A 25797-nucleotide genomic window follows, 5' to 3' on the forward strand; every position below is an offset into this window, starting at 1 on the left:
CCCCACGCAGCCTTTCTTTTCCATCAAGCAGCCTGTGGCTGCTCGCTGAGTCATCTCATGGCCATCATTTTATCTGCCTGAGCAAAACCCCCGTGAATTAAGGGTTAGCAAACAAAGCTCAGCCTTCACCACAGCCTGGGTGGGAACGTGGCCCAACAGCGGTTGCCCCTCAAAGCAGCACATAGGCACATCATGCATTGTATACGCAGCAGCATCCCAGTGTTGTCCCTGCCTCCGTGTGTCTTTGCTAGATGATGTGCATAGTAACATTGATTTTTTTTCTGTTTAGCACGCACTTTGAGGTTTGCTGATGAAAAGGGCTGTGAAGGAAAGAGGTGTTGATGATTGTGATGATAATAGGGCAAGCAGGGTCCAGTTAAAAAACAAAAAAAAATCCTCCTTGCTCAGAAAAAGATCAGATAGATCCTGTTTTAATTTATCTCTAGGACACCTTTAGTGTTGAGGCCCAGCGTTACTCCTATGGAAGTCCATCGGACTGGTCTGAGGCTGGTTGAGTGGAAGAAGAGCTGAGTCTCTTGGCCATTCTCTGCTGTGGAAAGAAAAGGGTACTCAGAAATACTCCTGTGTGACCCACGGTGCTTCTTCCTTCCTTCCATTCGTTATTTCTTTGCTTTATTTGTTATGCCCAGCTGCACATGAGCTGTTTTTTTTACAAACAACAGCACAAGGTGGCTCATTTTGGAGGATTCCAGATGATCACTAGGGGCCACACTATTATTACATAAAGTCAATTAAAGAGCATACGTGCACATCCCATTGATCTGATTTAGAACTAACAAAAGCTTCAGTAATGTGCAATTACAAGAAACTTAATGACCCCTTTATATTGAATGCAACTTCTGTGGCACCTAATATGCTTTGATGAATTGCTCATTATGTGCAATGTTGGAAAAGCTTCTAAAAAGATTAATAATTGTATAATCGATAGAGAAAATCAGTCTTATTTGGCTTTTTCTAAACCCTGAAATCAGTAAGTCAGAGAGATTATGGATCCTCTCTTGCTCCCCTTTTTCCTCCTGTACCCCCAGAAATATTTTCCCTAAAGCTAATCTGTCACTTTTCCAGCATGTGGAGAAACGCTGCCTGGTGTTATGTGGAAAGGTCTGGCCTGATACAGATTGCCATGTGAGGTCCAAAAGGCTGGCAGAAATCGCTCGTGCTGGGCTGGATGCCTACGAATGGGATGCTCCTTTGGCAGGGCAGAAGGTCCCCAGGTAGCATCCTCCATCATTGGGCTCAAAACTTTGCAGCGTGGTCCAGACCCACTCCCTGGCTCCCATCCACTCCCTGTAAGCTTCAGGAGCTGCCAGCCCTTTGGGGCATGTGGTGGGCTTTAGCCTTGCTCTTGTAGGCAAACACTTTGAGAGTGTCGCATCCTAAGTGTTGCCCACACTGCGGTAAACTTCCAGTTGTGAGGTACAGCAAACCTTGTGGGATTCAATCAGAAATACGAGCGTAAAAAGGAAAAAAGGAAGCTTCCTATCTGTTAGATTCAGGGTTTAATAAATATTGCCAGGGACGTCTAGAGGCTAAAAAATACGCAAATGCAGAATTGCTTTAAATTTGTTTCGGTTTTGAATCCACTCTCGTCATGCTTCAGGGCACGATTCATGAGTTTTGAATGCTGGGGTCTGACAGCACTATTTTACTGTTGGGCGCTAGACTGAAAAGAAAAACTGATGGCTAGAATCAGCTTGTATTACTGTATTTCTTATGGTGGGAGCAAATTTCTGTTGTCTCCAGCAAAGTGATGCATGCTCTTCCTTAGTCCTTCCTGACTGGTACCCACAAAGCTTCCAGCAGTACTGACCTTGGGTTTTGGCTACCTTAGGGTAGCATTTGCGTAGTTCTTCTGTCATGTGGAAATTTTGTGTAAAACATAAAATATGTCTGTTTTGTTTCCCTTACAGATGCCCTTAGGAACGTAAACACATAATTTTGGTTAAAATGTGGTTTATTTGTCTGTTGCCCAGCCCTACCCTCACACGTGTGTGTATGTGTGTGTCAAACGTGGCTTGCATCATACCGGGGCAGATCCTGCAGCCTCTGCGCAGCCCAAACCCCAGCCGCTCCAGCCAAGGTTGGCCTCAGTGAGGGCTACTGAAAATTCTGTTGACTCTCTGATTCTTTGGTATAAAAGGTAAACCGGGTTGAATGCAGCCACCCTCAGACCGAAAGTAAAAACGAGCTAAAGTTTAGACCCTAGTGTGTTGGGAGTCACCCTGGCTTTGCTGATTCCTTCACTAATTCCCAGCAGCCAGGGAATTCATCCCTAAGTGTTTGCAGAGCAAGAGACACAGCGCGTTCCCAGGGTTACATATGGGAGGGATGAAAAAAATCCAAACCCAGGAGTTATGGTGCGATAGGATGGGACTCATTTAGTCTGGGCACCTAGTCAAGAGCCCCAGTTAAGTTACTGCCACACGGTGCTGTCATCGCACTACAGCAAGGAACCTTTCCCATTAGCCCTCCGCAGCGCAGCCGCTGTGGGAGATTTTGTGTTATTTGCTGTTGTTGACTTAAATAAGGCAGAGGATAGAGCAGGTAGAAAAATGATTCCATGTTAGTGGCTGTCATGCACAACAATACCATCCATCGTGCCAAGCTGACGTTCGTATGGGAGGATCATGTTTTATTAAAACCTGCTACTTGTTGTCACTCACTTGCTCCACTGTCCTATTCACTGTCTCCAAAAATAGCATGCCCTGTGGTGGTGGCTTATTATGATTGAACAGATAAAAATAAGTTTAAGGTTTAAACACATCCAGGACACCTGAGGTAATACAAGATCTGACTTCTTTATGGAACGTGTGAAGTTATATTTTCCATTGCTTCACAAGACTTGTTTTGTTTGGGTTTTAATTCAGTAAGCTTTAATGTGATCTATAGTTTCGCATTACAGGCTGGCACCTCAGGAATTTGTATCACTATTTTCTGATTATTTTTTTTATTCACAGGACAATACTTGCTAGCTTTGAAAAAGAATTTCTCTAAGACAGCCCTGTTTTTTTCAGTGATTGAAATAATAATTCTATGTCGTTTGTTGCAGCTTTCATATGTCATAAAGGAGTGCTGCTTATCAGTAGTGAGGAAGTAGGTACCCTGATAAAAACTGTAGGATTTTACTCATGTGATGGAGTGTATACCAGGAGCTTTCTTTCTTTACTTGCTGTATATGTGGTTATATTTGGCCATTTTTCTCTTTAAATAAAATCCGTACATGGACATAAGGGAAAACGTTTTTCCCTCCTGTACTTCTGCTTCCTCTGCATTCATTTGTGTCTTGGTATTCCTCTTCAGTGATGCTAATATGTGTCATTTCATCTGAAATGAAGGGCATATGAGAGCACAGGAGCCTGATGGAGCAAGATATGGCATCGCTGGTGGAAAATCCAAAGGCAGTAATTATAGACAGCAAAGTGAACGTCATACTGTGAAGCATTGCTACAGGTAGTGTGGTGTCAGCATCAAACTCACAGACTCACTACAGAGTTATGTTTCCATATCCCTGTTCATCTGCCGAACAGGGATAGTGTGGTCAGAGCTGTACCCAGTGGAGTGGAAGACACAGTCCCCATTCCACGATGCTTGTGATCAGTGAGCTGTTGCTGACCATGGAACTTCAGAGCACTTAGGGGTACGTCTGCGCTGTGTAATGAGGTATGTGGAGAGATCCCCAACCTGGCAGTCACTGTAGTTGTACCATCATAAGGCTTGACCTGAGCTAGTGAATTCTGCTGGAAGGAAAAAATGAGGAACCAAACTGAGGCAGTTTTGCTTTCAGTGCTGCTGCTCTTTTCCGAAGGTTGCTCAAACGTGACACCTAGCCGTGCAGTTTGACCAGTGTCAAACATGGTCCAAACATGGTGTCCAAACATGGTGTCCAAGCAACTGCATTGCTTGGGCAGTTACACTCATCTGAAAGATGAAGCATTATTGTCTGGTCACGGCATAATCCAAGCGTAATGTCACACAGGCTTTTCAGATATATAGCTTGAAAGATGCAGCTGGTATTACTTGTATTTTCCATGACACATGCACCAGTCAGAGCAGGTTGCTTTTGTTCCTTTTCGGTGAGAGAGCATTACGGCATCTGAACCTCCTGCTTTGGTTCTGGTCCATCATAGAGATGATGGTCCCTAGCGGTCACAGGTGGACGTGAAGTAACAAGCAAAGTTTGGTTAGTCAGCTGTGGAAAAAAGCTTGATGTGACCCCGAAGGCCAAGATGTCTTGAGACTTGCCATGTTGCTCTTCCTATTGATAAGGAAACCAAAAACCATCCTGAAGGAACGGAGCTGATGCTGTCACTGCTGATGCAGGAGCAGGGATACGTACATGTCGAGTGATTCACAAGGTATCAGCTCTGCGCAAAACCTCTCGGTGCCCTTTTACTTCAACTCCGTCACACCCCTTAAAAAAGAGTGCAGTGGAGAGCCGCAGAGCTCACTTGTGAAAGAGAAGCGTGCAGCTGGAAAGGGGCACAAGAGCAAACGCAGCCCACAGCTCTGCTACTCGGTCTCCTTGTACACACCTCTCTGGGCCGCTGCTGAAGTGGTTAGAAGTCAGTGGAAGTTGACTTCTGCAGATTCGGTGTGCGATGTGTGAAGAGGCAGCAGCTTAATCCAGAGAGAAACTGGAGCCTCAGTGTTACTGCTAACAAAGTGAACTGAGATGGGATATGTTTTCCAAGTGCCATCATGGCATCCCAGAACTGTAGACTTCATAATTTTGGGTTTGGCTATAGCTCTCGCCTCACCTGCCATTTTTTCAGACTCTTGGGAACGTTCACCTTTAGGAGTATGAAGTCTTCCAAACTCTTCTACTTGTAGCCCTAAAGAGCTCACCAGTTGTGGAAACCCCCTGCGTGTTACTGTTCCCCACTCCCCGCACCACTGATGCTGTACGTTCTTTGATCTGAGTGGGATTAATATCTGCGCTGGAAGGCAGGACTTTGTCTAAGAGGAACAGGTATTTTATTAGAACAAAAGGCCACAATGTTATCCATGTTAGTAATCAGATAGAAGGAAAGCAGAAGTTTACAGAAATTTAAAGTTTTGCCAGTTCATGGAATCCATATACAACCACCAAATGTTAAAAATATTCCATTTCCTATGAAGTTCACATCTATATATGGAACCCACATTTGTTCAGATATATCTGGTTGTCCTGTTCCGTGCAGGAACCCAAAATGTTGCATCGGTAAAACACTGATTTTGCTAATTAGTAAAGCAAAAATTTCCATTGCAAGGGCATTTTAAAGCAAAATTAAATACAAGAAGAAAAACCTCCTTATTAAACTAAAATGTGGTATAACAGCTCACCACATCCTGCTACTGTGGCATCTGCTGTTTAGCAAAGGAAAGGTTCCTCTTTCAGACGCCTTGACAGGTAGAGAGGTCACGTGTTACCTGCATTTCTCAGCACTATTATTTTTTTTTACTTTCTATCAGTGGAAAAGCTGAACATGACAATGGAAAATACCAGTTGAGGGAAGGCATTGTGGGGAACTGTAGGTGTTAGCTATAAAAGCGACAGTGGCCCTCCTCCCCAAAGCCAGCAGAAAAACAGAGAAAAAAAATTGATGACAAAGGTGCTGTAAATCATTGTACTGAGCTGTTTGATCTGATAGGGATCAACCTGTTGCTTTAAGGGAAGTGTTGTGCTAATCTAGACATCAAAAAATTAAACATTTTGCGTGCTATTCCAGATCTGCTGCTAAGCTGTATGTAGAGCCTCCAGCAAGCCAGGTAATTCTTCGAGTCTCATCTCTTCTGTCTATAAAATGGGTCTTTTTGAGTACTCAGGGTATGTTGTTTTAAAAATTAGTGTAAAGCCTTTGCAACCTTTCTTTAAAAAATGTTGTGCTCTTTCAAAACACAGCTACTTCTGGAATGGTACTATGGACGTGAATGGATGCGTATCCAAGCAGCAGTGGAATCAAAGGCCAGCATTTGCTTTAGGAATGAAACTCAAATCCAGGCCAAAATAGTGCTTGCACAGAATACTGCTGTTCTGTGGAGTACACACAACCCTCTTGTAGTAACAGGTTTGTAAGCCAAAACTTGAGCATTCAAGACAGCAACCAGCTGACTCCCCACAAGTAGATAATAAATATTTTGTTAGAAAGGTGGGAACTAAGAGAAAAATACCAATTATATTCTCTGCGTAAGCAGTATAACTGACCTCTCTGGGGAGTTCTGCAGCTGTCCTACAGGACCGAGTGGAATCCTGAGGATACCAAAGGGAAGGAGTGGGATGGATGGCAGAGGAGATGGTGAACAGGGAACAAGCAGCTCGTTCACACAACACATTAATTAAATTATCAAGAACCAAATTTTAAACAAAAAAAAGTACTTTTTCAACCAGCGCATCCTTAAACTGTGGAACCTGTTGCTGCAGGAAGCCGTGAAGGCCAGAACAGATTCAGAAGGTTATTGGAAAACTTCATGGAAGAAAATTCATTGAAGTTCACTAGAAACAAGGATGCAGACCTCCTCTTGCTCACAAAGCCCTCCAGCAGAGTAAAGGTGTACTACAGAAAGCATAACTGGAGGTGTGCCTGGTTCCTATGCTGTTTCCCAAAGAATTGGCTGTTGTCGTAGGTGCAACACTGGTATGGACGGACATACAGGATGCTTCCAGAGCTGTACTTCAGTAACAGAATTTTTGATTTGCTATTGGGAAGGATAATCTTGGGCCAACCTACAATAAGAATATTTGATGTTTTGTTTCCAAAAGAAAAAAAAAAAACCCAAACATTCCAAACATTCAATTTGATCCAAAATAAAACATTTCCTAGCATGCAACAAACACATTAATATGTTGTGGAGTATTAAAAGAAGCAAATTTTCCAGAAATTTGAAATAAAAAATATTGATGCTAAAGACATTTAAGATTATTTGGGAAATGTAGTCCGTATTTTCATGTCATTTTGACTGACCGAAAGCTGCATTTTCCCCCCAACAAGTTTTCCCTCAATATCTGTTTCTCAGACCTGGAGGGAGAGAGGAGTGTCTTCGTGGGAGTGCTAGGCGATGCAGGTGGAGGTGGCAGGGAACATCCTTCTAGCGGAACCCAGCGAGCGTCACCCAGCACGCTTCACATGTGCTTGCCGCCTAGTTTCCCCTCGTTCCCACCCGCTGGAGGGTTTTCCTTCCAGCCTCAGGTGCCTCGGCGGGCAGCGCGGGAAAGCCCGTGCTCAGCACACTTCCCCTTTCGGCTCTCGTGTTTAGTGCTCTCTGCTAGCTGTCTGCCTCTACAACATTGGCTGCTTTGCCGGATCACTTCTTGCCCCACCTGGGCCTTCTGTGTGCACCCTTGTCCTTCTCTGTAGGTTTTTTCCACTGCGTTCTTGGGAATTTTTGCATTTTTGACCCTGCGGTGGGTAAAGGGGAACAAGCGTCAGTGAGATAAAGAGACCAGTGTCTGAGCCACGCTGTCCGTGGGCCAGCATGGATGAGAGAGATGTTTAACATCCTCTTGGCGTTTTTGGCCCCATTTGGTTATGAGATCCGGTGGCGAAGGGTGTGCTTTGGTTGAAATTCGGTTGTCTCCCGAGTCCACACTGACATTGTCTACTGACTGTTGCTGGAGAGCTGTCAGATGTTGTTACGGGAGGACACCAGACTTGACTGCCACCCAGCAAGGTAGCAGAAGTCCACCTCTGTTAAGGAAGTAACATGTAATAAAAATGAGCACTAAAGCTAAAGGTCTAATCTCTATCCTGCTGGAGTTGGTAACAAAATTACAAGTGATTTCCCCTGGGGCCAGGTTGGTTTGGCTGCTGGGAGCTGGAGAGAGTGTGACCGAAGGACCGTGGTGGTCTTATGGGCTGAGCCAAGGCAGGTGGGCTACTAGATGAACGTAAAAGTCACGTCATCTCTAGGTTAAGCCACGTGTCCTACAGTGCGTGAGTGACAGAGGATTCAACTAAGGGTACCTAGTGTGGCTGGAAAGGACAGCCTCTGAGTGCCTAAGCCGATTTTTTGGAGATGGACCTTTGGCTCTCAGACCCTCATGTCATCAGGTTGCCTCCCAAATACTTTCACAAAATGCTTTAATAGGGGAAAGAACAGTCTGGTGGGCTTGGGGATGTTGCTTTTGAAAGTTTTACTGAATGAATCAAGCAAGAGTACCTCAGCATGTGCTGTAACATTATTCTGAGATTCGAGATACCTGAGAGCCAATCCTGACTGAGATGGGGAGCTCCTTCACTTTTCCACCTCCCTGTCCCCATCTGTGAAATACCAGTGATACTTGTGTTCACATTTTACAGAAGCACTGTACATCACTTAATGTTTCTAAGCACTAACTAACTGTACAAAGACCGACGATTGCCTTGAGTAGCATCTTAATTTTATTTGATGTAACAGAAACTTGGAGGGAAAGTTAGCAAAACTGTGACAGTGTCTGGCCCATATGAGTATTTGTTTTCATTGTCACGCTCAACACCAAGATATCACTCTGTGGTTTTGCTGCATACCCAACGCTGCTTTGAGAAGTTTATCAAAAAAACTATCTTTACAAAAGCATCATGGAAAAGTCATCCCACAGAAGAAGTGGGCTGTTTGCATTCAAGGCAGAGACTTGGTCCCAAAAGCTGTCTGGAGTCTTGCAGCATGTAAACGGGGCAGGACTTCTGGCTGTGTTCAGATGCATGCAGGGCAGTCTTTGCCACAGAGCAGGGCTTGCTGCTTGAATGTGTTTCCGCTGTTTGGTAATATTAAAGATGAACTCCATGGCAGTCTTAAGAGAAAGAACTGCTTTGTCTTCACATCTCATTTTTCCATACTGCTCTTGTTTTGCTGCCAAAAACAGGTAGTTACAAATACAACTGGTACTTCCTTTCTGAAGTATGGTGTGCGTATCCATTGGTAGAAGTGGTTTCGGTGGCCGGGACCCATGACACAAATCCTGACTGATTCATGTGCTGCAGTTACTAAATGGGCAATAGGTCTGCAGAAAAAAAAAATAATAAAAACCCCCTAACCAACCAACTAATTGCTTCAGGAAGTTGGATTTAGACAGGCTTGGTCTTTTCCAGTAAACACGTGAAGTTATCTGAATGGCCGGGAACAGCAGCCCACAAGGAAAGGAAAATGCGGGCTTTTCCGTGGTGCTTCCATGACGTGAGCATGTGTTTCCCACTCCCAGCAATGTTAGGGAAAAACTCAGAAGCGGTGATAGCCCTACTGGTGGCATTTTATCTAGCTTCATGTAAATCAGGTGGTGGCAGTTGCTGCAGGGAGGTGGGGTGGAAATAAAAGGGATGTTGTGTAGTCCACTGTAGATGGCCTTTGCCAGGTTCAGTCATTTCCTGTCCATCTGCCAAAAATCACAAGCTGATAAATGGACATAATTGGAGTGTGGGAAACTGTATTGCTTGATGATCTGCAGGGGAGGGGGAAAAGAATGAAAGAAGACTCGTGAATAAAGAAAACAACACTTTATCAGTGGAGATGCAGTCTGACTGGCTGATGCTGAGATAGAGAACCTTGTTTATTCTTTCCTCTGACTCTTGCCAAGGGTTTTAACTTGCTCGTCCCTCCCATCTGTCTGTGCAGATAGGAGCAGAGATTGCATGTCCACGTGTGTTGGTCACCATGAAAAGAGGGTATATATTTACATGTGTTACCAGTTCCGGGGAATGGGCCAGCATGCAGCAGTTTCTTCTCTTCTACTTTTTTTTTCCTCCCCTAATATCATCCCACAGTGGAAAAAATCAGCACGTGAAGCTGTATTCCGTCTAGGCATTGCAGCTGCACATACCCAGGTTCAGTGGCTGGCAGCGTTCTGCCGTCAGTACCTACTGTGGCTAACATACTTTCCAAACAGCTCTTTTTACGGAAGGGGTGGATTATTCTAAGATTTCCTGTGGTTCTCTCTGCTTACATTTCCAAGCCAGTTCTAGAGCAAATGAAATGTTTTATCGGTAACTGAATTGAAATATTAAGTATGTTTGATGCAGACGAGGATCCAGGATGCTGCTGTCCTTGTGATGCTTGGTTTTACACCTTATTTAGCATGTTAATAACCTTGGTTAATCCCTGCTGTTTTGCACTGTGATCAGCCTGTACAAGCTGTCTCGTGATGCTGCGCTGACTGTTCAGAGCGGTACGGAAGCTGTCAAGGAACGGATGCAAGTCTGGGGGGCTGAAGAGTCTGTGTGCTGAAGAGACCCACCCGCAGCAGTGGGGTGCTAATCAATTTGTTTTCTCTTGTCTTCTCTTTTTTTGCAGTAAATGAAATTATAAGGAATGACCTTTCCAGTACCAATGTGCATTCATAGCTTTCAATACGGGCCTAGTATGAAATCTACCCACAGTTTTGACTTGGCTGGCGTGTCAGCTCAAGTAGAGAGATACCGAATAAACTGAAGACGTTGCCTGGTACCACTCTGATCTTCCACCTTACTGAATGTCAGGAACTGAAGATTTACCTCTTGCTTACAAAGAAGTAGCTCCTCAACTTCAACTGATGAAACGGCTTCTTTAAAGAAAATCATCTCAAAAGGAAGAGGAGGGAGTATGCTGCGAGACGGTGCGTTTCATGGGACAAAACTAGGAAACTCAGCAAAATCTGAGTGCTTCTGCCCAGTGCTGATCTTTTTGGCATGGCACCGCTGGAATACAGCCCTGGAAGTGCCTTATTTTACCAGGTCGTGGCATCAGGGCATTTTTAATAAGCTTTGAATTTGTTACCATTAAAAGTCGGTAGGTGCAGCAACTGTAGAGCTTGCATTCTGGAGAGTCATGTTGGAAAAAAGCATAGGACTCTGCAGCAGTGTAGGGAGAGCAATCCCTACTCCAGTAAGATGCGTTTATGAATTCCAGAATTTCTTCAGCTTTTCGTCCGCTGTAATGTACAGCCTATTGCCTTATGCGCAGTGCATTTCAAAAGCCTCCTGATTTGTCATCATCGCAGCTTTCTTTTGCATATTGTCTTTATTACGTGCTAATGAATCATAGGGTTGTTAGTAGTAGCATGTTAAGATTTTGATTTTAATCTGGCTTCAGTCATAGCACAAGTGAGTTGAATAGCACAAAACAAAAAAGGTTGATGGACAAAAAATTGAAATCTATCTTTTACATGATAGATGAATGTGTATGCATGTACATACATACTAGTATATATGCATATATTTATATATGACAAATAATATAGATGATTGCCTAGTGAGGGCACTGAATTTAGCAATAATTTCAATTTCTGAGAATGCATTTCAGATCCACATCAAATATTTCAGCTACTTCTTTTGAGGGTTTGTTGCACCTAAAGCAGGTATGCATTTTCTTTCCTCATGCAGTTAAGCAAGCACTTTAGATAGGCAAGAAGGATGCATACAAGATACATGTTATTTACCAAATGACAAAATATGAGTTATAGTAACTGTAAATACCATTATGGAAGAGTGTAAAATATTTGTTCAGTTATAATGTTATTATTCCGCAGAAGCCTTATAACTCTCTGCTACATGTATGAAAAAGAATATTACCAAAAAACCACAAAGGTTTAATATGCAGCGCTGTATAGTGTGTTTTCAGATTAGCTAATGTTTCTGGAGCTACAGGTAGGCATGTAGTGTAGCCTTTAACATTGTATTTTTTACAATCAACTGCTTATTCTATAACTAGCAACAACCTATTATTTCATATAACCAAAAAAAAAAGTAAAACTAAACTAAAATAGCATGACTTAAATTAAAAATGTTTAACATTAATATTGTGCCTTAGGAATCTGTGCCCCCTTCTGGAAATACACCTGAACTACGCCTCCGTGCTGGGGTGGCTCCTTCACCCTAATGCAATGAAGATTGAACAGGTTTCACAAAAAGGTGAAATCCTCCTAAGCGTTTTAAAACGTTATTCTGTATAATTACGTCTTACTTTCTTTAGAAAAAAATGAAAGCCATATTTTTCACATTTGCACATTACTGTGAAGACATGAGAATATAATATGGCTATATGTACATAATACGCTGTTATTGGTCCTTACAGTAGTCTGTTATTCCTCACCTGTTTAATCCCAGTTATTTACCCTGTATTTAGCATTGTAGACGTTGCATGAAACATTTCTTATAGACTGCCATATGAAAAGTTAAAAAGCCTGACAGATGTCAGCTTGACTTGTAGCTAGAAAATAGATCCAATAAAGCAAAATGTTTTGCTGGAAGCTAGTCTTAGAGTGGTTCATTTTATGTTATCTTGACAAATCTTCCTTTCTCATATAAAATAAGCATTTTTACATTATATACATATATAAAAATATATATCTCCATCTCTTCTATTTGAAGCTGTTTGCATCCTGCTGCATCCTGCTAATTTAACCATCTTAGTATGGAAGTAAAGTCTCTTGTCAACAGACTCTTCTTTATTTCCCCCCTGCATTTAAAGACATTGCTGCCAAGGAGAGAAAATGATATATGATATAATGCTCAGATTTTATTCTCTCAGTATTTCAGAAATGTCATCAAAGTGTGCATGGAGGAGTCTCTGGTTATGCCAAAGCATTTTTTTATTCCTATGCATAAATACCTTGGGTGAAGCTTTTACGATACAGGGCGATACACATAGACACACCCTCCACATTTCAGCAGTAATTTTAGCAAGGTTTTCAACTGTATGGTTTGAATATTTGCACCTCCTTCATCCTTATTTTTATTTTCCTCTTGAAGCTATTTTGGAAAAAAAAAAACAAAACCCAGACAACAACCTGTTACTTTTAAGCATGGATAATGGAAGATTATGCATCTCTTGTACATGTATTCGTAAAATAAAAACGAAAGCAGAAATACTTCCCGTATGAGACTGCTATCTTGTTTTTGTATGTGTGTTATGGTTGTTGCTGTCAGTTTATGAAAATGGTTTTCATCGACCCTTTTTGAAAACAAAGCAAAACCAAAAAGCCACAACGCTCTGAACTTAGAGCGTAGTCCTTATAGGTATGTTCAAAAAGACTTGTGCCAGGGATGATTCTGACTATTAAAAAGAGCCCTCTGGTTAAATTTTAAGTGGTGAAACAAACTACCTCTATTAATCATGCAACAAAGTACTTGCATCTGTATATATTGTTTGGACAACAGTTTCTTTTGCTCTCCCTGGAACTGTTTCTGAGATGCGTGGGTTGCTAAGGGTAGGCTTTGGATCTGTGGTCTTCGGTGCAGTGGGTACAAGAGACATTTTTGTTAGGTTGGAGGCTTTCGTAGCCCTGTGCGGGGAGGGCTGCCCACAGGCCAGCAGGAGGGGACGGCTTCCCACGAGCTGCAGATTGTGTGATGGATCTGATCTGTATGATGGGTCCTGCTCCCCGAATCCCCCCCGCTGCTCCGCCCTGAAGGAGAGAAGGGGCAACGGGAGGGTGTCAGCTTAGTCCACGCTGGGCTGAACGCGGGTCTGGGTTTCTAGTCACCTCAGCAGGTGGCGAATTTGTATGTACCGACACGTGACACCTGACGGGCCAAATCATACAGAAACGCTGGGAAAACCCAAGCTTCTTCAATTCTTCTAGACCAAAGACAAGTTATGAACTATATAAGCACCACAGCATGCCTACCACAGCGGTCCGGATGTAGGTAAGCATGTAAACGTGTTTCAAAAATTCCTCCTGAAGAAGGAGCCACAAATAAGCATTTAAGCCTTTGTTGAATGAAGAACCTTTCTCTGCCTTGGGTTTGTCTTCCTGTGAGCACAGGGTGACACAACCAGCTCGCTGTGTCACACCTGGCTTCCCTGGGGCTGCTACCGAACCCCTCGCAATTTAAGGAGAGGCAGATGCTCAAAGCTCAGTAAAACCCAGGTATGGCCCAGCTCTGGAGACGTCAGTCAAAATGCTCTCTCTCTGCTTCTCTGTCTGCCGGGTGGAGATAGTGATATTTACTCTTTGTGTGGACGGCGTGAGGAGTTGGTGAGGTTCCTGGAAAAAGGAAGATACTGAAAACTCAGTCACAAATTCCCTGTGTCTCCCAGAGACCGTGGCATCATTTTGTACCAAAGCAAGATGTCTGGTCACAAACTGAATTCATACAGGCAATATACCTCGGTCATTGTGTTACCTGGCTTCCTCCAAGCTTCCTTTCCCTCTCAATTCCATACATCCCCTCCTCAAAGCACAGCAGACCTGAGCATGGCTACATTAACCACATCTTGACCAGACTTCTTTAGGCAAAAATAGCCTTTAGCAATCTCCTAGCTGACTACTTTCATTCATAACCAAAGCAAAAGGTGAATCCCACACCCCCATCTGGTACTGTTTGACTAAATAGCCTTGCTGGAGTCACGCCTTTGAGATTTTTCCTTTCCAGCTGAAAATGGCAAATTTCAAGGAGTTAAGTTTCTTGGACAAAGCTGTACTGCCTTGAAGCTAAGCTTTCCTTCACCGCATGTGTAATTTTATTGCATTCATCACTGTAAATCTGTTGAATTTGTCTCAGTAAAAATAAAACAAAATCCCTCTCATCAAGTATATTACAGAGGAGTGTTAAGGTCAATGGCATAAGATCTTCTTGGTTTCTGTAGCTCTTTTTTAAACAAATGGTCTAATTTTATGTTATAAGCAGTGATTGGAGTGTTCATTGAACTAAAGCGAGTCCCATCTTCTCCACCTTTGCACACGCTTGCCCAATACACAGGTCAAGTGTCTGCCTGTTTTAATTTGCCCGTATTGCTTCCTCTTTCTCAGCAAGTTAATGTTTTTCTTCTTTGAGCCTCTTTCCAAAAAAATAAAAAGGTTTTGATTGTCTTCTTTTCAGGTAGACAAATAATTTGTTCAGACCAGATCAGTTACAGAGTCTCATACTGTTGGCTTTAATTACAAGCCGTTCTTGATTCCAAAACCAGCTTTTTTTTGGCCAAAGAGACTGTATTTTTGGACTGTGCAAACTCGTGGAGCTTTAACAATTCAAGTAGTTGCATTTTCAGGATTTAAGGCAACTGGTAGTGTACCTGGCACTTGCCATTGCCCGTGGGCGCGTTAGCTTTTGTCATTTAAACTGAAAAGTTGCTGACTGTAGCAATTCCTCAGCTGCTTTCAGGGACAGGCAGCCCACAAGCCACTCTTTGCAGATGTGGCAAATTCATTTTCAGTCGTTTTAAGGAAATCCCTTTTTTTTTTTTTTCAGCTCGGGGAAAGAGTTTCCAAAAATGCCGTCAGCATCAGTTTCCAGCACCTCTTCTGAATATCAATTTCCAGCACCTCTTCTGAATTAGTTTCGCACCCGCAGCTCCTGTACCCAGCCTGTTTCCAGCACTGCTGACAGAGGGCTTTTGGGTCGAAAATAACATGGAACAAACACTGACATCCCAGGGTTTACTCCCAGCCCGACGGCCAGTTAACTGTCTTGATTTCGACTTCATGGGTCCATAGGTGCTGCAGCAGGAGCAGCCGCCCAGCCGGGCGGTCGTGCACCACACCCAGCTGTTACAGGCATCTCCTTCCACCATCGCTATCCCTGCTGGGGCCACCACGTGCTCATGATGCTGAAGGTGTTCGTAAGCAAGCCCTTGGTGCCTGAGTTGACTGTGTGTTCCCCTCCACTGGCTTCACTCTCTTGGCTTCCCCACAGGGGTTTCTGCCTGATCCAGGACTATCTCTCGCCCAGCAGCCATCAGACTAGTCGGGACAGGGCGTGGGGACTCGCCGGCTGAGAGGCTGGTTGTCTGCCACACCAGGAGGTCCCGGGAGAACAGATTCTGCGTTTTCAGATGCATTTTTAGGCCTTGCACTGGTGACATTTACAAACCGGATCCTGGGGCGTGAAATCTCCAAGAACACCCACAGTGAAGGGTCTCAAAATTCAGTGCGGTGTTGTTCTCATCCCCCTGGGGGACACTCCAGTGACACCAGTTTCATGGTACTGGGACACAGCAGAGACCTCTGGGCCTCACCAGAAAATTTTTCAGTGCTTGGCAGGATTTTTTTTAACTGCAAAGTTTGGGGGTTTTCTGGTATGGTTTGTCTTGGATTTTAATAGGAAAAATGACATTTCCTCCAACGTGAAATCTTTTGCTCTACTTACTTTTTTTATTTTTGTAATTTTCTGCTTAGAAAATACAAACCACATATTATTTTGGGTCAGGCTGATCTAAACTGCACCTTCTTTCCCCCTCACCCCCCTCCAAATCTCCAGGCTGGGCTTTTTTCCCAGACAATGGCTCCCCCTCCACCCAAGCAGAGCCACACAGGCGTCACACGCATACTTGCCCCTGCCCAATTTCTTGAATGCTTTCTTTGCAGGAAACTCCTCATGGATCTTTCCTGCTTCCCTGGCCCCCTTCCAGGGCTCCTGCCGGGGCTGAGCTGATCCAGCCCACTGCTCTCATCCTCCTGGCAATCTCTTCTTTTCTCTTTTTTTTTTTACCGTAAGCTTCTTGTATATTTTATCCTATAAACCAGATTGGCCCTAGTTGAATGATGACACTAAATTGAGCACACACCTTTTGGCATATTGAATGAGTTAGTTACTCCTGTGCTTTCCACCTAACCCATGCACAGGCAGCCACTCCACTGGCTTTAAACCCGTCTGCCCCTCCGGCATACCGGGATGGCTCCTGTCCAGCGGCAAGCTCCTTGACGAGTACCCTGCAGTGAGAGGCTGACACCGGCTGCATGTGCAGAGGGGACAGGGCTCATCACTGGTGCTACAAGAGCTTTAGCTCAAGGGACCTCATGAAGGACTTCACCAGCCGAGCGATCCCCGCTCCCGCTGCTGGACAGGGAAGAGGCACCAAGCCTCTTGCTCTGACCCACAGCAGCTCCCTGCCCTGCCCTCAACAAGGCTTCGTCCCCCACCATGCCTTGTGACAAATCTTTGGCAACCCCATACCTTAGTGGTGGTCATGGTGTTGCGCAAAAACCCCCCATGTGTTGGGGGGTGAAGAGCGAGTGAGGCAGAGGGGAGGAGGAGAAGCACCACATGGCATTAACCTGGTTGCCAAGCAAGGCAGCAGGAGCCATGGGCCTTTCCCTCCCCGTGACGTCGTGGGCCGGGCAGGGAGAGGAGACCCCCTGCAGCCCAGCCCATGGGGTCCTGGCCGTGCTGCCCCAGCTGGAGGCGAGTGTGGGCCTGGCCCAGCAAAGGGCTGAGAACAGCCACAATTCAGCACACCTGTGGAAAAAACTCCTGTGCCAGCGTGACCCTGGGACGTGCCCCAGGGAGACCGTCCATCACCCTCCTTCTGGCAGGTGCTGGTCAGAGCAATTAAAGCAGGTTTATGGAGGGTTCTCCATCCAGCAGCACGGAGGGTACAGGAGTGAAGGGGCTCCAAGGCTGCACAGCAACAGTGGTGTGTGGGAGGGAGCGAACTCTGCCTGACTCCCGGGATGAGTCTGTGCAGGTGGGCGTATGAAAACTTGTCTTCTTTTCTCTTTAACTTTCCAACTGAACAGAGTGGTCTGGGCAGAGGAGCCGTGGGGGGGAACCCCAGCACCGCTTCCCTGTCCCTCCTTGTCTTCGGGAGCAAAACCGCCCTTTCAGCAGGGAAGTGCCGCTGGGAGCAGCCTGCACCGGATGTTTTCGGGGTGCTCTGGTGCAGCCGCTCACATGCCTCCCGCTGACCACAGCCATGCAAATGACAACCTGAGCATCGACATGAAGACACAGGTCAGCGTAGGTGTTTCTGGTTCAGTTTTCCCTGCAGTGCACGCTGCCGTCGACACTTTAGAAAGTCTATTTCAAGAGCGTCGAACAAGAAAGCTCTCGCTTACAATTTAGAAAGTCAGTAGTTTCAGGGTTTAACCCGCAGAGCACGAGCACAGGGGTGCGAGACGGGACGGAAGCCAGGTGCTGCTCTCCTCCCAATGCTACCTGCCCCCTGAACCACAGCAGTGACGTAGCTGGCCCATATCTAGGGCCACCTTCACTGCAGATGATCGCTTGAACACCCAAGTGATCATTCCGTAGCAACGACCGTCTTGCTTCGATGTAAGGTAGCAGGCTCCGGAGATCTCTGGCAATGCTCGCAGGCACAGGGTGCCAGGGCGTCTCCAGCAGGCATCCCAGCTTGCGGGGAGGGATGCTGCCTTTATCAGATTAACCCCTTGCTATTGCTGCCAGCAACCAAGAAGGCTGGGAACTACTGCATTAGCAGGACGTGTCAGTGAAGCAGGTCACCACGTCATAAAGAGCGTAATAAAAGCTCCAGTCAAAAAATTTTAGTCTACCCAACCCCTTCTAAAATACATGGGTGTACCAAAAGATAAGTAGAGAAGTAAAACTTGTTGCTAAAAATAATAAGGGAAAATGGTGGTTACGTTTTTCATTCACATGTACAGGGCCTGTATGAGCTTTATAGGTCTAACGAGTTAAACTGAGCGTTTGATTGACTAATAATGTCAAATAAATTCTTATATAACACAGTGTGTCCCTAAAATGTTTTTGTGGCCGAAGTGTGCGCATTTCTGGTGACTCAAGTGTGCTATCTGAGCTCTAGAGCGGTGGTCAAGCACAGTGACAGCACACCGTTTATCATGGCTACCTACTGGTCCAGCAGTTGACCTAAACCCCCAATATTTCCTTTCCCCGCAGCCAGGGTTGTGAAGTGTAGGATAACAAACACACCATACGCCGTCTGCTGATGCACTTCAGTCCCCATGCAGATTACAGCACGGTCTTGCAGAGTATCGTTCACGCCGGCTCTGCCGGGTGATGGAAAACACAGAGAGGCCTTTTATTTCTAGGCAGATCTTTATCAGCTTAATGTGTCTGAACCGCTCCAGTCGAAAGGCAGCCTGGCCCTGGGGTTTGTGGTTTTACACGCTAGTGCTTTATCTGGACTCTTGTGGCTACCTTGGTCAGGCGTCCCCAGTTTGAGGGCACTTCTCAGAAGAGCAGGAGAGTACCCATGCTTGCCTCCTGCTGCACGGGACATCTCCTGCCGCTGGCTCCCGTGGACACGCTGCTGAGAGCTGCTGAGCTTGCTGCAGAACCAGCATGGTCCCAGCAGCTGGCATGGTACTTGATCAAAACCCCTGGGGATTTTTTTGATCCAAGAAATCAAGATTTTAGTCTCTTTGGGCCTTTCTTTAATGGGCTTGGAAGGGCTGACTGCACGTAAAGCCTCTCGATTACTAAACCCAGTGAGCTGCGCGACACAGCACTGGACTGCGCTGCGTGAAGTCTCTAAAGATTTTTGTTTCTAGGATTTTTCGTGCTTCACAGCCATGCTTCATGACCATGACGAGGAACGAGTTTAAGCCTCTGTGGTCACATATGCAGTTAATCTGGACCCATACTCAGCTGGAAGATAAACCCAGTCTGTGCCTGGGGTTCCTCTCTCCTCCCATCTTCTCCCATGGTAGCTTGGCACGCAGACGTTCTTTGGCAAGGCACCACGTCAACAGCTTCCCTCTTTCCCCAGCTATGCTGTCAGCACGCTGCCTGCGTCCCAGCCAGCTGCTGAGGGTCCAGCCACCCCCAGGCAACCACAAAGAGCAGTGGAGGGTTTGTACTTCAGGGGGTCCTAAGTGTTGTGGGCATTGAAACCAGACCTGCAAGGGATGGCAGCCACAGCATGACTCTGACCCTTGGAGGGGCTTTTGAGCTCCCGGTTGCTTTGTAGCCTACTGAGCATGGTAGTGTTAGAGGTCCAGACCTCTGTACACAAATCATGCCTGCCGAGTGCCGTTCCTCAGCACTGACCTTCCACACCAGGATGGGAAGAGAGCAGTGTTTTTCAGCTCTGAGTTTCCACTTGACATCAGTCAATGGAGTTCAGTCAGTGCTCTTTAATAAGTGAAACCACACATCCCAGCTTTGCCATATTCTAATAATACGAGGTGCCACTGGAGACAGTATCAGTACTATTTGCAGATGATAAGAATTTTTCATGTTTTGTTTTCTTCTATAAAATTTTGCATGATAATGCCAAATGTTTAGGTACTGTGGGATTTTTTTCCCCCCACAAAACTATTTTTTCAATTAGTTAAAGAGCTAGCCAAAAAAAATTGGACTTTGGAGGAGAAAAGAAAATCTCCTTCAGCTGGCTCTATTGTTCGCATCTTTGATTATTTTCTTCTTCTGCAGACCACAAATTTTGCCCAGTTAAAAGGAACTGGACTGATTTTCATCTTCTACAAGTATAACTGTATCTACTCCTGAATTATGCCAGAATAAGTGAGATCAGAATTGGGCTCAAAATCCTGCTTCTCCAGAGGTTTATGATCAAAGTTATGTTGTGCAAGAAACAGTGAGGGGGTAAAGGGAATAGAGGACAACCAGCTTATTGCAGTCAAAAAAAAGGGTTAGTGCAGTAGCTGCGCTATACGTGCTGCGCTTTGGCTGCCTGGCAAAAGAAAAAAAGCTCATGTGCCCCAGCCCCATCCTGTCTCTTTAGAAAAGGTGAAGTTGCGTCACTCCCATCCCAGCTGATTTCCAGGCTCCGTCTGGGCACGTACTTGGACCCATAGATGCTGACTATCGGCATTGCAAGGCCCATCAGGCACCCGTCCTGACCTGGGACATTTGGCTGAACTTGCGGGTCTGAGGTTATGCCTGCTTCTGCTGGCCTCCCAATCTGTCCCTTTTTCTTCAGCAGGTCAGCGACTTATCTGCATGCCACAGGGAGCACAGCGGTGGCAATCCCATAATTTCCTGCTTCTGGCTTCTGCTGGTTTGAATCCTGGAGAGACAAATCTGGAGAGAGAAACACGCTGTCTGTGCACCAGCTCTCAGAGGGGGCTCATTTGGGATGGTGCAGACCACTGAGGGATCTGTGCAAGTGGAGAAACCAGAGGCACCCAGTGAAAGGCTTTAACACACGTTGCCAGGTCAGCAACAAGTGAGTGGCTGGTGAGTCACTCAGCAGACACGGAGTCAGGGAGACCTTACTGTACCAACTGTCACCAGGATGTTGGAGACTTTCTCCAGCCAGTGAAGCTCACTAGGCTCAAGAAGGCTCACTGATGCCCAAATGGACCAAACTGGTGAGGCCAAATACTGTCCTTCTATCATTGCAATATCCTAGATGGCAACCTGGAGGGGACTGAACAGGGTGAAGGGGAAATCTCAGTGCAGGTGCAATGAACATGTTTAGAAAGACTTGAGCAAAGGTATATTTACTATAAATGCTGCTGTCTCCAGTCTTACAGTATTGCAAGTTCCTAGACCAGATACTACCCAAAGTAGGTGTCCAGGTGTCCCTGCCACTTGCTCCTGCACACAAATGGGTGCACATCCTTGGGGGGCGGGGGGGGTGTGTGCATCTCCTACTGGGAGAAATTGGGCCATTACCGGCTGCTGCCTTCTCCAGATGTCAAGGTCACTGTGATGGAGAGCCAGCCTCTGCTCAGCCTGATCCCGTGGCCTTTGCTAGCTTTATTCCTACTCCGCTAACACGTGAGGCTTGTGTCGCATGGAGTTGGGATGCTTCACAACCTAGCAACGATACATATTTACATAGTCTCAAGGATTCCCAAAGTAATCCTTGTCAAGGCTTTACTAACAGATAGATTAATGAGAAAAGATTAAAAACCAGAAAGGAACATGCCCCACGATACTTCTTGCCTTTTTTTTTTTTTTTATTTTCTTGTCATTGCTGTTTATACCTGAGGTTGGTTTTGTTCCTTATTATAGGAAGATATTCTTTGTTAAGTTCTATATGTATATTTTTTCAGTTACGCTATGTAAAAATAGAAGTGAGCGCTCACTATCAATATTTATGCATGAAGCAATTATTTTAGAAGGCCTGTAGCTACGGCACAATCCTTCTTGCTTTTCAAATGGCAAAAGGAAGCTTTAGGAGTTTTCTGTCCAGAGCTTCGGACAGGGCATGCACCCTGGCTCCCAGATTTAAAAGAAAAGGGGGGTAATGTTTCAGGTGGTCATGTAGTGAGGACAATGGAAAAAGTAGTATTCCAGCCTTGCTTGCGTACAATGTTTACTGACAAATTGCTGCGTCTGAGGTTTGGTTTAACCCTCCTTTGCTCCCATGTGGCCGAACGTTACAGGTGTTACCAAAGGTCCGAGCAGCGCCTTCATTCCCAGTGGTCTTGAGTCCTTGCTCTGACGATGTGATTAAGCCTGCTGATGGAAATCCCTGTGACTGTGGGGCCGTAACCCAAGCCCGAGTTCGCCCAGCTCAGTTTATTCTGTGCTGGACGTGAACAAAGACCTCGCTGACTGCGGCTCGTGGCGGGGCAACAGCCTCCAACCAGGGTGCAGTGCCACCACCGACAAAAAGGCATTACACTCACACTAGGATTTTTGCTTCACTTTAAATCGCCACCAGAGATTCATTTGTTTTAATAGTGCTTTCTCGGCAAAATTTGCAGTATTCTGTTTTCGAACATGGGTACCTACATCATCTGTCTGGTCCTGCAGTTTATGGGCTCTATAAAATATGCACTCGCACTTCACCATTCACTTAAAGCCCTAAACAAAAGATCTGAATATTCTGTCTGAAAACTTGGCTCAGTCTCTCTGAGGATAGATTTAATAATCTAAAAAAGAAAAAAACAAGAGAAAAGAAAGAATCGGGGAAGGTTTTGGAAGGCTAACAGTCATAAAGCAGCCTCTGAAAGCAAGGCAGTGTCTGCCACTGCCAAACAACCGCATTTCATTACTTTGGAAACAGATTTTAGGGCTCAGGCAGCTTGTTTAAATACATTTATAGTGCCCGACCGCCACGGGCAGGCCTGCTGCAGCCTCACCTTGGGTCCGTGTCATTTCTGCCTGGTGCTGCAGGGCAGGTCACTTCCAGCCCTGTGCGTGGGGCTGCTGCTCATCCCAGGGGATGTCAGAGACTGCACGCACAAGGGTGGCTTTGCCATCCCCTGGAGCAGCAGGGTAGGGATGCAGCAGGCATCTGCTGGCCATTGATGCACAAATCCATTGCTAAAGAAGGGAAGTGAGGAACAACTCCTGCAATTAGAAGTAGAGAGGTGATATTAAGTAGGTAAACTGCTGGAGCTGGTGATGTGCCAGAGTGGGATTTGGCCAGGACATCACAGGTAACACCTGCACAAATACAAGAAGAGCCACGGGCTCAATGACTTTGAGCGCTCAGAGCCTTCCGCCTCCCCTGTCATCTGAAAGCTCTCCCTTCCGGTGGCACAGCACCGAGGTGCAACATCTGGTCTGCAGTTGACACCAGAAACATCAGCATTATGAACTGGTCCAGTGAAGACTCAGCCTGAAAACCACAACCTCAAGAACCTCCAGCCCCACGCTGTGCAAAGGCTCTCGGCCCGGCGCGGGCTGATCTGGGGAGGGTGGAGACTAATGGAAAACCTCCCCGCTCGCGGCCAGGCGCAGCTATCAGGCCAACTTGCCTACTGTAACGTGTGAGCTCCAACAAGAACGCAGAAAAAAAAAGAAAGAGCTGACCACAGGAAGATTTCTTCCTAACTGTGTCACTGGTGAACACCGTAATTCCAAGCCGGAGGTGGGAGAATGGGTTTGTTTTTACAAGAAACCTGTTGACGGAGAAAAGAAAAATTTAAGGAGAATTTAGCAACTGGCTGAATTTGGCAAATAATTTCGGATGGAGAAAATAGCTAAAATAGTTCAAACTTGGAGGGGGGAGTGGGAGAAGAAAAATTCTGAAAATCCATTATTTGCACAGCTCTCCTCCAAAGAGCTTATATTATACTGCCCGCTACCAGCTGGCTTGAGATTTAGATTGCCTAATATTTTCCGTTATAAAAGATTCTTTCAACATTTTTATTTTTTTAGAAGCTCTAACACCTCCATTGTTTGCAGCAGGCCCTCATAATTTGGCAGGGACAAAGCCCCTGGGCTAGAGAAGTGCCTTTTCTTTCATCCATGAAATTCCAGTCAGGTTTGGCTGGATAAAAAAAAAAAACTGTTAGAAATCACCGTTTCCCTTCTCTCTCTTATGTGCCTCAAGAAAATATGCTGGCAGCCTGCCAGCTTAGCAAGTGAACGTGAACGTTCTCATTAAATTGAGCCCAGGTTGTCACCAAAGCAGCCGTCCAGACTCTGCTGGGAATGTCTGGGGGCTTCCAGGGCAGCTGCAGCAGCAGGAGAAAAGTTGAGGGAGACCAAGCACCAGCCTGAGGAGCTTCTCCAACAGGAGAAGGAGGCAGAGAGGGGATGGAGCTCCTCCTGCTCCTCCCGTCACTGATGTAAAAGACTTGGCAAGCCAGTCTTTGTGCCTTGGGGCTCCTGTCCCCACTTCTTAGGCTGGGAAGAGTAGAGCCAAGTTCTTGCTCAGCCAGCTGCGAAATAGCAACACTAAGCCACACTCTTCTTTCTCAAGCACCTTGCTTTTCTCCTTGGGAACAGCACTCTTATCCTGCCCTCCCCTAATATAATTAGCCCTGTGATCCTAATTGTATCAGTCTATTCTGCGATACTGAATAGAGAATGGGTTTGTTGGTTGATGGTTTTTTTTTAGCGGCACTGAGGAGGGGATAGTTGTCTTGGAAAAGTTTCTTGTCTACAGGTTGGAATGGGACCAGCCCAGAAGACTGTGCAGGAAGAGACGAGAGCCCAGGAGCCAGACTTACTAGGGAGGCAGCTTCCAAACGGTGGTCAGGAAATAGAAATGGGACCATGTGTACAGGAACGAGCCCAGAGAGCTAATGGGAGTGGAACGGGAAATTGGAAAATTTGGACATCATTGTGCGGGAGACCTGGTAAAGGCCTGGAAGATCTTAAGTAGCCAATATAATCCATTCCTGGCAGAGGAGACAGTATTATGAAAGTCAACATTGAGTGGAATATAGCAAGATGATCACTAAAGCAGAAAGGAACATAGAAATATATCATTTGGTCATTCCCCAGTCTAGTTTTTGGCCTCCACAGGTGACACTGGAAAGGATGGCATACAGAAGCTCTGCAGCCAGCAAATTCCTGCCATTTGTGAAAATCCTAGTTCAATCCTAAATAGCAAGAAAGTGGTTTATGCCACAGAGTATCATGTTTTATAAGTCTTCCCAAACCTGTTACTATTAACTGAAAATTTAATAGAAAGCCAAACGTCAGAGTACACCACACAGGAAAAGTTTTTCTTGCCTGTGCAGATCTCTTCATTCCCATAGATGTGTAGCTCTCAAGAGAATCTAGCTGACTTTGCAAAGGAGATACTTATGCACAGAAAAGCTATTAATGCCCAAGTTTGGGGTTTGCCTGTATACAACGGGGAGAACGGAAGGTCACCTTAGCTTTGTCATCCTGCCTCTGCTCTGTTGGCCATGTGTGCAAGGTTCAGGCATGGTCTGACCCTTTGCTCCATCCAGAGATGGAGCAGAGTGAAAAGCCCATAGATAGTCAGTCCCAAAGCTGAGCTTTGCCAAGAGGTATCTTATTCCGGTGGGCAGAGTGAACCAGGGATATACTGCTTTTGAAACCTGTGCTGCTGTGTGTGCTGAGCTTGGATGCATGAGCTAATGGGCTGGTGCTTATTTACAGTTCTTTGCCTGCACACTCCGTTGTTCCAAGTAGTCACCGTGGTAAATATGTTGGTAAAACATGAAAAAAAGACTCAGTGGTAGCAGTGAGAAAGCAAGAGTTCGTACCCTCACCTCTGCTTAACCATTTGCTTTGCCCTAAAGATGAGTTTCTAAGTTAAATGAGAGACGGGTGGCCAAAACTATGCCAAAGCTTGGCTTTGCTTTGGTGCACTTTAGAAATAAAACTCCACTCTCACATGTGAATTCAAACAGGGTCAAATCTGTGCCCCTCAAGACAAAGTGGCAATTCAAAGATGGGTCTTGGTACTGCTTCCAATTTAAATAGAAAAGATTTTGCATTTTCCCCTTCAGCTGGATATTGTATTAATTAGCACGATAACTTCTGGACCACTACTAATAAATCCTAC

The 25797-nt window shown here is 45.5% G+C and overlaps 1 protein-coding gene across 4 annotated transcripts in view; it reads left to right on the top strand.

Annotated features, from left to right (window-relative positions):
• NFATC1 (nuclear factor of activated T cells 1) overlaps positions 1-12805 on the top strand; it is a 116294-nt gene extending 103489 nt beyond the window's left edge. For all 4 annotated transcript variants that reach the window (XM_063325765.1, XM_063325767.1, XM_063325769.1 and 1 more), the window contains one exon: positions 10261-12805. In XM_063325765.1, coding sequence (XP_063181835.1) covers positions 10261-10310 — 50 coding nt within the window. In that variant the 3' untranslated portion in view covers positions 10311-12805. The remainder of the gene's footprint in view (positions 1-10260) is intronic.
• The last annotated feature ends 12992 nt before the right edge of the window (positions 12806-25797 follow it).

Source organism: Chroicocephalus ridibundus, chromosome 2 (assembly GCF_963924245.1).
Source record: "Chroicocephalus ridibundus chromosome 2, bChrRid1.1, whole genome shotgun sequence".
Classification (NCBI taxonomy): domain Eukaryota; kingdom Metazoa; phylum Chordata; class Aves; order Charadriiformes; family Laridae; genus Chroicocephalus; species Chroicocephalus ridibundus.